Below are 13,466 nucleotides of genomic sequence, written 5' to 3' on the forward strand. Positions count from 1 at the left end.
TTCCTCTGCATACCCTAACAATCACTGTGATTGTACACTGAGACTGCCCTCTCCACCCAGTATAACCCTATGAATAATACAGATTCCAGGTTTTGGAAATACAGCCTCACACCAGCTATGGAGCAATACTGTAAGAGTGCAATGCTGTGTCAAATCTACTCATGCAGACCCCTCAACTGTGCAGTTGAGCTGGACATTGGTTCTCCTTAAGATTGAAACATGGCATTCCTGGTTGAGTGCTCTAGACTTTGCTGTATGGGCACATTAGTGTAGATAAGCTGTTGGAAAAGGATCCTAGAGCCCCTAAAAATAAAATTTATAAACTTGTCACTGGGTTTGCTCACCATGAATAATACCAATATAGAAAATTGATTGACCTGGTGATCTATGTTCCACTCATATGCTACATTTTTATCATTGTTTTCATATATTATGTTACTAGTTCCTAGATTATTCATTCATTCAACATATATTGAGTTTTGACTATATGACAGGTGTCAGGGAAGAAGAAATTTTCTTCTACCCTTCTAGGTTCTTCTGGCTGGTCTAAGAATTAAATTGACATGAGACAGATTAATAAGAGAAAAATCAAAAGTTTAATAATATGTATACATGGGAGAGACCCAGGAAAACTAACTCATCAAAATGTCTGAAACTTTTAACTTAAATGTCTTCAGCTAAAGACAAAAGAGGATGTTGAGGGTAGTGGTTTGGGACCTCAAATGTGAAGAAGGCAACTGACATGGAGATGGGAAAGCAAATGTTTGGTAGGACATGCAGAAACAATGGGACACAAAGAGGAATTTTAACAGACTTTCCTAGGTTTCTCCCTATCTCCTTGCCTAGTTCATATTATAGTTATCTATGGTGATTACTCCCTTCCTGGAACAGGTTCTCTATCTACATTCTTTAGGCAGTCAGGGGGAAGGTCAAAATTTCTTCCTGAGTGTTTTGGGCCTTGGTTATTTTCAGTTTGAAATAATCCACATGCCAAAGAGACATTTTGGGGTGGCAAATCTTGCTCCCCTACACAGGTTATGTGCTACTCCTTTGTGGTTAAAAAGGCATCCTGGGCTTCCCTGGTGGCGCAGTGGTTGAGAGTCCGCCTGCCGATGCAGGGGACGCGGGTTTGTGCCCCGGTCCGGGAAGATCCCACATGCCCGGAGCAGCTGGGCCCATGAGCCATGGCCGCTGAGCCTGCGCATCCGCCTGTGCTCCCCAGCGCGAGAGGCCACAGCAGCGAGAGGCCCGCGTACCGCAAAAAAAAAAAAAAAAGACATCCTGTTCTTACTTTCACTTCCCTTGATATCAATTTCTACCACAATGAAGTCAGAAAGGGCATTCTCTAGATTGTATTTATACTAATGAAGTTACACTATAGTTAGACCTCCATGGAGTTAATGAGATCCTCGATTCACATAAACATCCCTCATAATGAAGCAGATCATCTGCTTCACATAAACATCCATCATGATATAAAAGCAGTTTAGAAACTGTGAGAGGGAAGGTTTTGATTTTATATTTGTGCACCTGTGAATCTACCCTAAGGAGAACTTTGTGCATATTCTTTTCTGATTGAGTGCTATAGTTATTCCTTGAGGTTATAGGTATATTCATATAGAAAACTACGTTAGAAAACTCCTAGAGCACCCTAAGTAAATATAATTTATAAACTTGGCATTGGGTTTCCCTACCATAGATATCAAACACATAAAGTGGGTCTGGTCAAGAATGAACTACATTCTCCTCTTTCTTCTCTAGTGGACCTGAAACTCATCTCATTTATCATTTTGTAGTTGACATATATGGCTATCCATCTTCTTTTACTGAAACTGCTTTGTCGTGATAACTTGCCTGAGAAAGCAGTTTTAGGTTCCCTGCAGCATGATGTAAATTGATTGGTGTGAAATGTATCAAACTATGTAGGCTCTTTAGTTTCGCCAATATATCTTTATTTTCCCCTAGTGGCATCATTAGTTCTTAAGTTGCCACTCAGGTTCTATAAACTATAAATTGTATAGTGGTTTTTGGCCAAAGAGCATCCAGTACAACTCTGGAGGCTCCTAAGGAATGTTTTGAGGCTGCTGAGTAGACAACCCCCAGTGGTAAACTTCCCCCTTCGCTGCTATATATGCCAGAGGCAGAAGTTTCAATAGTATTTCCCAAAGCACTGCTCTGATGTACCTAAGGCCTTGGGTTGAAGCCAGTGATCATGAGGCCCCAGCTACCTGCATAATTGGAGACCAGCCTGGGGGCTCTATTTAACAATTTTATAACCCAGTAGTACCCATGTGTCCAAGCATTATTGGATTCTTTTATCCAACAACAAAAAAAATACTTATTGAGCACCTATTGTGGGTCAGGCACCTTCTTCCTAGTTAAGAATACATAAATAATAAAAATAGGAAGCTAGTAGGTAATAATAATAAGTTAATAATAGTAGTAATGACAAATATAAATAATAATAATAGTTAAGAAGAAGAAGAAATAATAGTCACTAACATGTATACCTTAGTTGGTTCATTCTTCTTATGAAAGTTAACTGTTCAATGAACAGAACTAGTTTCCTACCAGCTTCCCATTAGCTTACTTCATGTAAATCATGAAAGTTTTCCTTAAAGCAACACAGAGTAGGCAGGAAGAAGAGTTAAGCTTAAGCAAGAGATCTACTTATTAAATAGTTGGGGTAAGCAGCCCTGAAGGAGGGAGAGAACAAAGGTAGAACCAGAAAGAGGGTCTAAGGACTTGACAAATTGTGTTCCAGGCAAGACTGCCATGGAGATTTCCAGTTAGAGGAATATAGTACAGAATAAGGTAATCAAAAAGATAGCTCATAATCTGGATCCAAACAATGGGCCATTTTATATATGCAGAAGATGAAGGTGGAAGGCAAGTTAAGAGAACCTAAAGATAAGAGGACATGATAGGATCAGTAGCTACTATATTAATTCATATTTGATGATAATGCCAAGAACTTGGTTAATGAGATAGAGGAAGTAAAGGAGGAAGAGTACAACTTTTAGCACCAGTATATTTGCATATAGGCTACAGTATTTTTGAGCTAAGTTTACTGGAAGAGTTGATAGTAGAAAAATAAACTTCAGACTGTCTCAATTAGGAATTGAAAGTTATATAATAGTTAATAAATTATTTTACATTATCACTTCTATTTTATTTGACAGTATATGAAATGGAAGTTTTACTCAACTATGACGAAAAATTGTAGCTGAGTAAAGCAAGAAGATGGGGAATATTTGTGTATGCTTATGTACGTTACAATATTTGTCAAGTACTTGAAGACAGTCAACTATCAATCTCAGTATTGATCTCAATTACCTCCCTGAGTTAAATAGAATTTCATAGTATTACATACAGTTAAATAGAATTTCATCAATAGCCTGAGGACAATACGTTTGCATATTCTTTTTATAAATGTGTTTTACATAGCTAGGAAAAATATAAATGGAACTTAAATTGATAAAGATTGGGATTATGTCTAAATTTAATTTCCACTAAAAATACATTCATATGTTTAATTATATCTAGATATGAAATCACTTACTAAGCAGCCCCATATCATCATCAAGCCATCTCATTTGCTGTTATCCATTCTAAACCCACATGTCCCATTGTATGTGTTCATTAGCATTCCTTTATGAAACACTTTTCAGAAAAGAAAGCCATTTTTATATTTATGACCAGCTATGGGAGTGAATTTTACTTTTCCATAATTTATGCTAGTACTTGGAGACAATAACTCTAAAATGAGTGACTTAAAATAGCTAGACAATAGACATCTTTATCTAAATTGCATACACGTTTATAGACTTAGATATATTTTGTTTATAAACAAACACCCTGCTGTGTTTTCTCAAGTGTTTGGCAGGTACCATAAGGCAAGCCCAGACTGGGCAAAATCCCATATCCTCTGCATTGTGCATCACATTTTGATTGCTGTTTTTGTCACTGTTGTTTTCCGACGTCCAGAAGTTACCATTATGAAAATAAGCTTGTGGTCATTACTGGAAGTTTAAAACACCATTTCTAAATTGCACTGACTATTATTTCTGGAGAATAAAAGATCAGCCGTCATTTTTTTGGTTCATCAATTCATTCCAATTTACTTATTTTGATGTTAAAGATTTTTCTTTCTATTTCATCAGCAATAGAAAAATTACTCGATAGACATGGCTGATGTAAACAGGGATAGCAAGCACCCATTATCAAGACTGTTCACTTGAAATATGCATATTAATATCTAGGAGGAACATACTTCCAACACCAGAAAGAAAAGACTATTGGGAAGTCTTTATCTTTTCTAATTCTAAAAGTCTTCAAAGGACTTTTGGGAGACATTGAAAATGATGAATTTTTGGAGTCTCAAAATTGAAAAGGGATTTAGAGGCATCAATTTCCCCAGGTCCAATCCCCAGCCATTGCATGAATCTCCGCTGTAGACTCAATGACAAGTATGCATCCAGCATTTGCTGGCCTATAAGTTCCAGAGACGTGGTACCTTTAGAACGCAGGGGTAGTTAATTTCATTTTTTAGAATTTCATTCCTTGTTTTTAGAATAATCTACTTTTTGGTAACTTCGGAGTATTGATCCTAGTTCTGTCTCCTGGAGCTAGGCAGAATAATACAAACATTCCAGTAGATCTAGACATCTGTTGAATTATTTGAAGGTGTAATTATATCTCCTCTCAAGTTTTGTTTTTATTTCCATTAGTTAAAATCTAGTTCACCGTTTTTCTGTATGGTTCAACTATCCATATCCCATATCTCAAAATAACCAGGGGCTTGGAAAATGCAGATTCCTTGACCTTATCCCAGATAAACTGTGTTAGAATCTCTCTCTCTCTCTCTCACTGTTTACAAGCGCTTCAGAATTCAGTTTAAGAACCATGATCTAGGTAGCAGCCGGACTTCTCCTTACCAAAGATCAGTGGTTCTTACTTCTTCACTTTAGCTGCAGCAGAATCATTTGGAGAACTTCTCATAACACAGATAGCTAGACCTCACCTCTCAGAAAGGCTAATTAAGTAGTTTTCTGGTAAGATCCAAGAATTTTAATTTTTTAATAATTCTCAAGTGATACTGATACTACCAGTTTGGAGACCACACTTCGAAAACCACTGCCCTAGCCTAACAGATTCCCTCCACTCTCCCCACTGATAGGTGCCAAGGGCACACCTAGTGTCACATCTGAGAGGCTACTCTCCAGTTGTGCTCACACATTTTTGCAAGCAGCATTTGAATTACATGGATGAGTCAATTGTGTTTGTTCCCATAGCTGTTTACCATAATTGAACTTATAGTAATTACATAATTTATGTAAATGTCATATAAGCTGCTGAAATTTGAGTATGAAAAGAAAAAGATATTTCTATGAAAACTAAGCTGAACACTTAACAAGACTTAATAAACTTGCCTTAAAATTGCAATCAAATTAAATCTGAGTGAGCCTTGCATTGGGAAAGTGGGCTTCTAATGTTTTCTCATTCAATAATCTCATGTTCTTTCACCACCTTAATTGCTCACCTCCTATATCCACCCCAGTTAATCAGTAGTCCTCCAAAACTGATAACGGAACACAATACTTGAGAAGTAACCAAACCAGCATAGATTGGAAATATTATCTGCCCAACAGGAAAGAAAGAACATATGTAACTTTTACAATCCAGTCCAAGCATTGTATCAGCTTCCCCACCCCAGCTCCCAGTCACAGCAGCCATATCAAATTGTAGGGTTATTTGGGGCTTAAAATTTTTTTTAATCTAGAATTTTTTTTCTTGTGAGCTCAGATTACATCTCCCCAATCTTCTCTTTTACTGCTAGATTGGTTTATTGTTTGTTTATTAATTTTCATGTAAGTTTGGTTCTTTATCCTTCTTTCCATTAAGTTTTATCTTGTAAGTTATAGCCTTACATAATTTTTTGGAATATCTCTTTGTTACCCTGTCTTTTAACTAAGATTAGCAAATTGGCATCATACATTCATTTTAGCAGAATTCCATCAGTTTAATAATGCAAATTATTGATTAAAATGTGGAATCAAGACAGAGTTCCACTACTCCAAAAATTAGCACACCTTGAAGGTAGTTGTTTATTTAGTTATGAACCTCACCTTTTTCTGTGTCATCCACAGAGATACCATGAAAGACTGCTAAATGCCTTACTTAGTCCAAGAACCTTTGTTTAAAGCAACTTCCTGTCCTCAAGTCTGGTAAACTCTTTTTTAAAATGAGTAAATGAGCGTGTATATGACAAAGATCTAATATGGTTTATATGGGGAGTTCTTATCAAAAAAATAATCAGAAGAGCACTATGTCATTAGAAAAATGAGCAAAGGTCTTCAACAGTTTTTTGTTTTTTTTTTTCGGTATGCGGTCCTCTCACTGTTGTGGCCTCTCCCGCTGCGGAGCACAGGCTCCGGACACGCAGGCTCAGCGGCCATGGCTCACGGGCCCAGCCGCTCCGCGGCATGTGGGATCTTCCCCGACCGGGGCACGAACCTACGTCCCCTGCATCGGCAGGCTGACTCTCAACCACTGCGCCACCAGGGAAACCCTATACAAACTGTACTTCTGTACATTTATATGTGTGTAGGACGAAAATAACATTTCAGAAACAATACATTCCCTTATTATGTGCAACACACCCTGATATACTTTGATCTATTCTATGATATGTAATTTTTTCCTTAATGTTGGTAGCATCTTTCTAAATTGATTTCCTTTCCCACTAATGTCATGAATTTCAACAAAACATTGTTTTTGAAGAAATATATGTTACATGGTTAATTGATCAAAATAGGATCATTTTAATAAGCATGTTAATCATAAGCCATAATACTATTCACAGTACAATATCAGTTTTGTAAAAAAAAAATAAAATAAAATAGCATTTTTGTATTAAAAAGTAAAATGATATATTAGCATGTAAATAACTGTATTTTGGGTAAAGTTTATTTCTCTTTATATTTTTCTATGTTTTCCTCATTTTCTCTAATGGATAGACACTTTTTATATCAGGAAACTATTCTTAACTAAGGAAATGAAAGTATTTGGCTTTACTTTTTCTATCTCAAACCACACAGGGAGCTAGTAATAAGTGCTTACATATAAATGTATTCATAAACCATCTCTTTTAAGTACATAATAACAGAATTTTTTCCAGCATTCAACATTAAATATACCAGCCTCCAAACTAGCTACAGAACCCCCTTCCTTTCTTTCTTCCTCCTTTCCTTCCTTTCTTTCTTAAATCTCAATAATTGAGCTTTCTTTAATTGTATTGAAACTCACACTTTGCAGTTTTGCTAAAATTATTCACTGGTGATTCAGTAAACTCACCTGCAAATTAACCTAGGAGGCTTGGTTTCATTTAAAGCAGGGAAGGTCTTTCCAAACTCCTAGCCTAGTTCATTTCCTTCTTAACACATTCCCGGTTAGTTTCATTGATATGAACAACCAGGGCAAAATAGGAGTTGAAAAGACCCAAATTCCGCCACTTAATTATTTAATAGGGTGTGACCAAGTGCTCCCATTTCTCATCCTACCTTGCCTCTCCTCCCCCAAGATAAAAGTTACTTGTCCCAATACATTTGAATCTCGTTACCCTGGTTTCTAGAAGCTTATTCTTAAAATGTGATTTCCAGCCAAGGAACTCAGCTCATGCAAAGCAAGCACATATTTGGGGACTTCTATAATATTAATATTGCTTAACAGGTATCAATTGCTTCACCAAGCCAGGTAACTTAGAGAATTGTACAAAATAGCATGTACAAAAAATGTACAAGTACTGGCAAAGAGTCCAGAGAGGGAAACTGCAGAAGAACTTAAGGGGCAATTAGAAGACTTCAGCCAAAACCTGAGTAAGAAGTTTAACTGAAGACTGAGTAGAACCTGAGCTGAGAGAGTAACAAGTGCAAAAGCCAGCCAAAGAACCATTCTGTGAAGTGACAGTAGGTAGTTTGAAAGGCCAGGGAAACCAGGTTATGAAGGATTTTGAAACCCAGGCAAAGACATTTATATTTTTTAAGTGAAACCAGGGCAATTTTCAGTATGAGAGTAAGAGTAAACAGATAACATCCTTTAGTTCAACCTGTTTTAAGAGCATACATGTCCTATCTCTAGTCCAACAGCATCTCATTACCACCAAACAGTCAGCTCTTTTTATTACACAGCTGTGGGGCTGAGCACAGGTTAGACAACTGGGTCATATACACCAGTAGAAAGTCAATGACAAGATTTGCCCTCTCTTGGTCTCAGCCTCTTACTGTGGCCTCTGGAGCCTACGTGGCATTCTAGAATATACTTTTAAGTCTACAGCAACATATGGGAAAGACTAGGAGGCAGTGATAAGAAACACACAAGTAGGAATTATAAGAGTTAAGATGTTAACATCTTTTTTAATCCAAAAGATGCTGATAATTTCCTATTCTTCTCTTTAAGCTCTTTCATGCCTATCTTCTAAAAATCCATCCCTTCATTTACCGTTGGTTTGTTTAGTGTCCTGTAGACTCAGAAAGACTGCTGTATGTTTTTATGACAGTAATAAAACAAATAGTTGGTCACTCAAGCAAATATAGCTTCTCTCTACTTCCTTTATGGATTAGTGTCTGCAGGAAAGGAGTGTGGAAATTTGCCTCCATCTCAAGGCTCTCAGACTGGAGCTAAGAGCCTGACCTTTATGTCCATTTCTACTGGCTCACAGCTCTTTGTCAACTTTATGTTATCACTTTAAGACCAAGAAAGATGTTAAAAATCAGGTGAAATTCATAACTTTTGATAGTTAACTTGAGAAGGCAAAGAACCGGCAATAGGTAGTTTTGTTTAGGGGAGTTTTATATTCCTAATTATAACAAAATCTCTCTGCAACATTTAAGATAGGAAGGAATTGGTTTGGTGGAGATGAAATTTTATTGAGACACTAGAAAACCTTCTTTGTTTATGTGGTAGCTGTATTGTAGATTAGCCAGAGGCTCTGTCTTCACTTAAGTGCCAGTTAAAGTCAGGTTAATTTTGTCCTGAAATTGATCATGTGCTTCTTTTGCTAGCATACTGTCCATTAACTAGATATTACAAAATCTCATAGGATCTTGAGTTTTTATTTTGTTTTGTTTTGAGTTTCTGTCTGTCTTTCTCTATGGATTTCCATTTACAATATAATCTATTTCCTTTATTATTTTTAATTTTTATTTTATATTGGAGTATAGTTGATTAACAATGTTCTGTTAGTCTCAGGTGTACAGCAAAGTGATTCAGTTATACATTATATGTATCTATTCTTTTTCAAATTCTTTTCCTTTAGAAAAGAAAGGGTATAAATCATATAACACAAATGTAGTCATTTGGTTAAAAATAATTATTATTCATATGGAATTCAGTTGTAAGCAATCTGGTAAAAGCTGCTATTGGTAAGGGATTTTTAGCCCTTTTAGTTTCTAGAATTAAGATTTTAGAACTTAACTATGAAAATTTCCAAAAAAAAAGAAAATTTCCCAGATTCTTCAACTTAGAAAAATTATGAAAAGATAATTAGCAGAATTATCTTTTAAGGTGATTTCATACAGCCTCCAAGGAACCTCACTGTAAAGGATTGTTACAAAATATCTGATGTGCAATTATATTATTTCCTACCCTCAAGAAAGGATTAGTGTTCTTTTTAAGATTTTCCAGTAGAGTGAGCAACTGGTATTTCTTTGTGCACTAGAGAGCACCTAGGTATTTTTCTTTCCAGTATGTGAAAAAGGCAAGATTTGCACAGGGCTTACAGATAGATCCAAGTAATCTAGGTCTTCAAATCTAGATGACTCACTTGGGTGTCCATGCTATTTACTTTGACCCCTGAGTGGGGCACTTAAGTTCTTTTTACTATTAGTTACACCCAAATTTGCCTTTTAATTGCCTCAATACACAGAACAAATACCCTTATTACATATTTGGTGAGTCCATATCTCATAAGTGTTTCATTGTGTGGCTATGTTAAGACGTATACGTGTGTTCTCCCATTTCTGTTCATCTGTTTTCCTATTATCACAAATCCGAGGTTTACTGTAGGCCTCATTCCATGAATGAGTGTTTTTAAATTATCTCCTGGGACAACAGCTTATCAAGCTAAACTTTTACCTCCCCCCCTTTTAATGAAGCCTATACCAGGACAAATACTAATAGCTTCAAGGATATTTGGGGGGAAAAAGTAGAAAGAGAACAATGTTACTATTTGTTACATTTACAAAGATGACACAGTTTCCACCCATCCAAATGAAAAATGACTCTGAGTTGCAAATGGCTTCCTATTTCAATGTAACTATGCTATTCATCTTCTCAATAGTTTGAACCAAATTACATTAATCTGTAGTTTTAAAATAAATAGTTTTATATTAACATCTTTATCCTCCTCCTCAACTGTATAAGAATTCACTCTTATGCTTCAACCAGTATATGGTTCTCGCCATCTCACAAATGGCACTAGAAACAGTAAGCACTTTGTAAAAATACGTTAGCCTCAGAATGAATATATATGCACACATGTTAATAACATAAAACAGTAGTAAATATATGAAATAATATAGTCTTCAAGTATAGAAAAGTAGTTTTTCTATTCCAACATTATTTGATTAACCTATTGCTCAGGTTTGGAGTGTTAAAAGTAGTATAATTTCAGCTTCCAATGCATGAGAAATTTTCTGCTCTTCTCAGAGTCAGAACTGTGACTTTGGGGCTCAGTGTCCTAATGAGAAAGAATAATAATAATAGTAATAATATAATAAGGTAAAAGGTAACATAAACTGAGTACACAGAATGTTCTGAGAACAGTTTTAAGTAATTTACTTGTGTTATTCTTCACAACAAGCTTTAAAAATAGGTACTACTATTATCCCCATTGAATGAATGAGGAAACAGGCACAGAAGTGGTGGCAAGAAGAAACAAAGCATATTTTGTTTATAAGGCCAATGTAAAGTAGGGTGTACTATTAAAAATCTTTGTTTTCTTTCATATTTTTCTTCCCATAGAGTGATTAGAGCATAGCTAAGTGGGAAAGATCTTTTCTAAACTTTGGATCTTTTACTATCAGTTGCTAAAAACTAAGTTTTGAACCCTTTCTCCAATTAAAAGAGAATGATGCTTCGTTTTCATCACTGCTGTTCAAGTATACAAAAAGGCCTTGTCAGTTACTGTACAGTATGTAAGGAAAGCTTGATTTTGGAATTATTAACAATTTCTTAAATATATCATTCTTTTCCCAAAATATGGTCATGAATGCTGATTCCTCTCCCCAAACCATACCACCCATTTATCAAACTCTGAGCCACATTAGGTGGTAAATCAAGACTATTGCTATGACTAGGTTATTACTAAATATTATATTTCTTAAAACATCTTTTGATTTTTCCATTATTATTTTATCCTCTGAGAAGTACAAATTCCACCTATTTTTATACTAGAACATACAATGAGGGATAAAACAGAAATAACCAATTAATGATCTGCTATTCTGATCAGAAATTTAAAATTTCTTACCTCTCTAGAGTATTTGTAATTTACAGGGACAGTTTTGATTATCAAGGTTTTCAAAAAGTGAATATGTATAGTAGGTATTAACATAAAATGTAGAATCAGAATATATGGGATTTCTCTGGGATTAGGGTTGGAAGAAATCAAGTGGAAAAGGAAGGTGTCCACAGTTTGAAGTACAGAACAAATAGACTTTTATCTTTAGATGTATAATTGGCACTGGTTGTTTGTTTTTCCATTACCATATAGGTTAGGGGATAGACTCAATCTTGAATTTCCAGCAATCTCACCCTCAAAAATCATTTTATTTAATTAAATCATACCCTCTGCATACCTAGATATTTATAAATGCAACACTAATTTCAGCAGTGGAACAAGAATGCATTCACATTGCAGAGCAGCTTCCTAAGGTTTGTTGTAACATGTTTATAACCAGTTGCAAACCTAGGTGTTGCATCATCGCTAAGCCTCAGTGGAACATTTTGGACATGTTTTATGATTTGCTGATTTGTGCTGTGAACCCATCAGTCTGTTTGCAGTGGGGAGGAAGTGGGTGGGAGGGGTGGGAAGATGGAAGAACGGAGGATCATTTTGTTTGATGTGTCGGTGGAGGGAGGGAGGGAACTTGGTCATGAAGTTTGAACTAAGATGCACCTAAAGGGTTCCATTTTGACCCTTGCACAAAATCAGCTGCAATAAATAGATGCTACTCATAAGCAGGTTTTCAGTGATCATATTGTTTTTTTTTTCTTGTTTATATTTTTTTCTCAGGGGAAATCTCTCACGTCAAAGAGGTTAACAAGCCTCGTTCAGTCTTATTAAAAGGATCATCTTGTAGCATGAAAGTGAACTGGAGTCATTGCATATACTTTGTAGTTCTTTGTTGTTACCTGCAGCAGAGGACATTAGACCAAGATGTTGCATGAGCAAAGGACCTGAATTGTTCTTTCTTTGTGTACATTAAGGCACTGCCATCTCCAAGGGACTCTACCATCTCGATGCCTCCATTTCAAAATGTCTGCTAACTTCCTCCTTGTACTAAGCTGGATCTGTGTCTTTTCCTTTTTTAACAATTCAAGTGAAGTAAATCTTTTTCCCCCCTTTCTCTCTATCTTAAAGCTTCTTCTAGACACACAGTTCACTAAAAATTCAGTCACAAACTGGAAGAATTGTAAAAGGAAAAAATGCATATATCAATAAGTATACATACAGCTTCACATTTATTAAATAAATTAGCACAGAAAGTTTCATTTCACCAATATATCACAGTCAGAAACAAGCTTATGTCTTTGTCTGTTGTCTGTATATTCTTGGTTAATGTTTCTCGCATTTATTTTTATACCATATTTAAATGAAACACCTTTTACTCGAAATGTATTAAAGTTGATCCCTTCTCTGTAAATTTGTGAATGTTTATATTGTTGTTTTATCTTTCATTAAAAGATGCATAATCTCGTTGCTTTTGTAACTTTTGACTTCTGTGCTAATTGAAAATGAAAATGCTGAGAAAGCATCAACAAATGTAGTCACAATGTAAGCTCTCACCCTGGAAGTTCATTTCAGGGTTTCAAGACAAGCTTGGATGGTGCAGCAGCCAGGAGCAGAATGAAAGTGATTCATCTGGGAGCTCACCCAGGATCAGGGAGATGCTTTTGCTCCCCTGGAAAACAACACAAATTGGCCTTCCACATTTTCAGAGCTATTTATGAGGTCTTTCTAATTATGAATATGCATCGCTATGTTTTACAAATGCATATTTCATTAGAATTATGTTTTAGTGTGACTTTTCAACTCAGGAACAGATTCTTTTCTTTAAGTATAACTCTAAACTGCCTAGATTGGTGGCTTTTAACTCTGGTGGTTACAAATTCCTTTGAGAACATGATGGTAATTACTAACATTTAGGGAGTGCTTACTAAGTACCTACCACTGTATTATGGGC

At 35.8% G+C, this 13,466-nt stretch overlaps 1 protein-coding gene across 1 annotated transcript in view; it reads left to right on the forward strand.

Annotated features, from left to right (window-relative positions):
* Positions 1-12,992, forward strand: part of RGS7 (regulator of G protein signaling 7) — a 176,707-nt gene extending 163,715 nt beyond the window's left edge. Inside the window, exon 14 of the mRNA XM_024757460.1 lies at positions 12,296-12,992. Coding sequence (XP_024613228.1) covers positions 12,296-12,346 — 51 coding nt within the window. The 3' untranslated portion in view covers positions 12,347-12,992. The remainder of the gene's footprint in view (positions 1-12,295) is intronic.
* The last annotated feature ends 474 nt before the right edge of the window (positions 12,993-13,466 follow it).

The sequence above is a fragment of the Neophocaena asiaeorientalis genome, unplaced genomic scaffold (assembly GCF_003031525.2).
Source record: "Neophocaena asiaeorientalis asiaeorientalis breed wild unplaced genomic scaffold, Neophocaena_asiaeorientalis_V1.1 scaffold440, whole genome shotgun sequence".
Classification (NCBI taxonomy): Eukaryota; Metazoa; Chordata; class Mammalia; order Artiodactyla; family Phocoenidae; genus Neophocaena; species Neophocaena asiaeorientalis.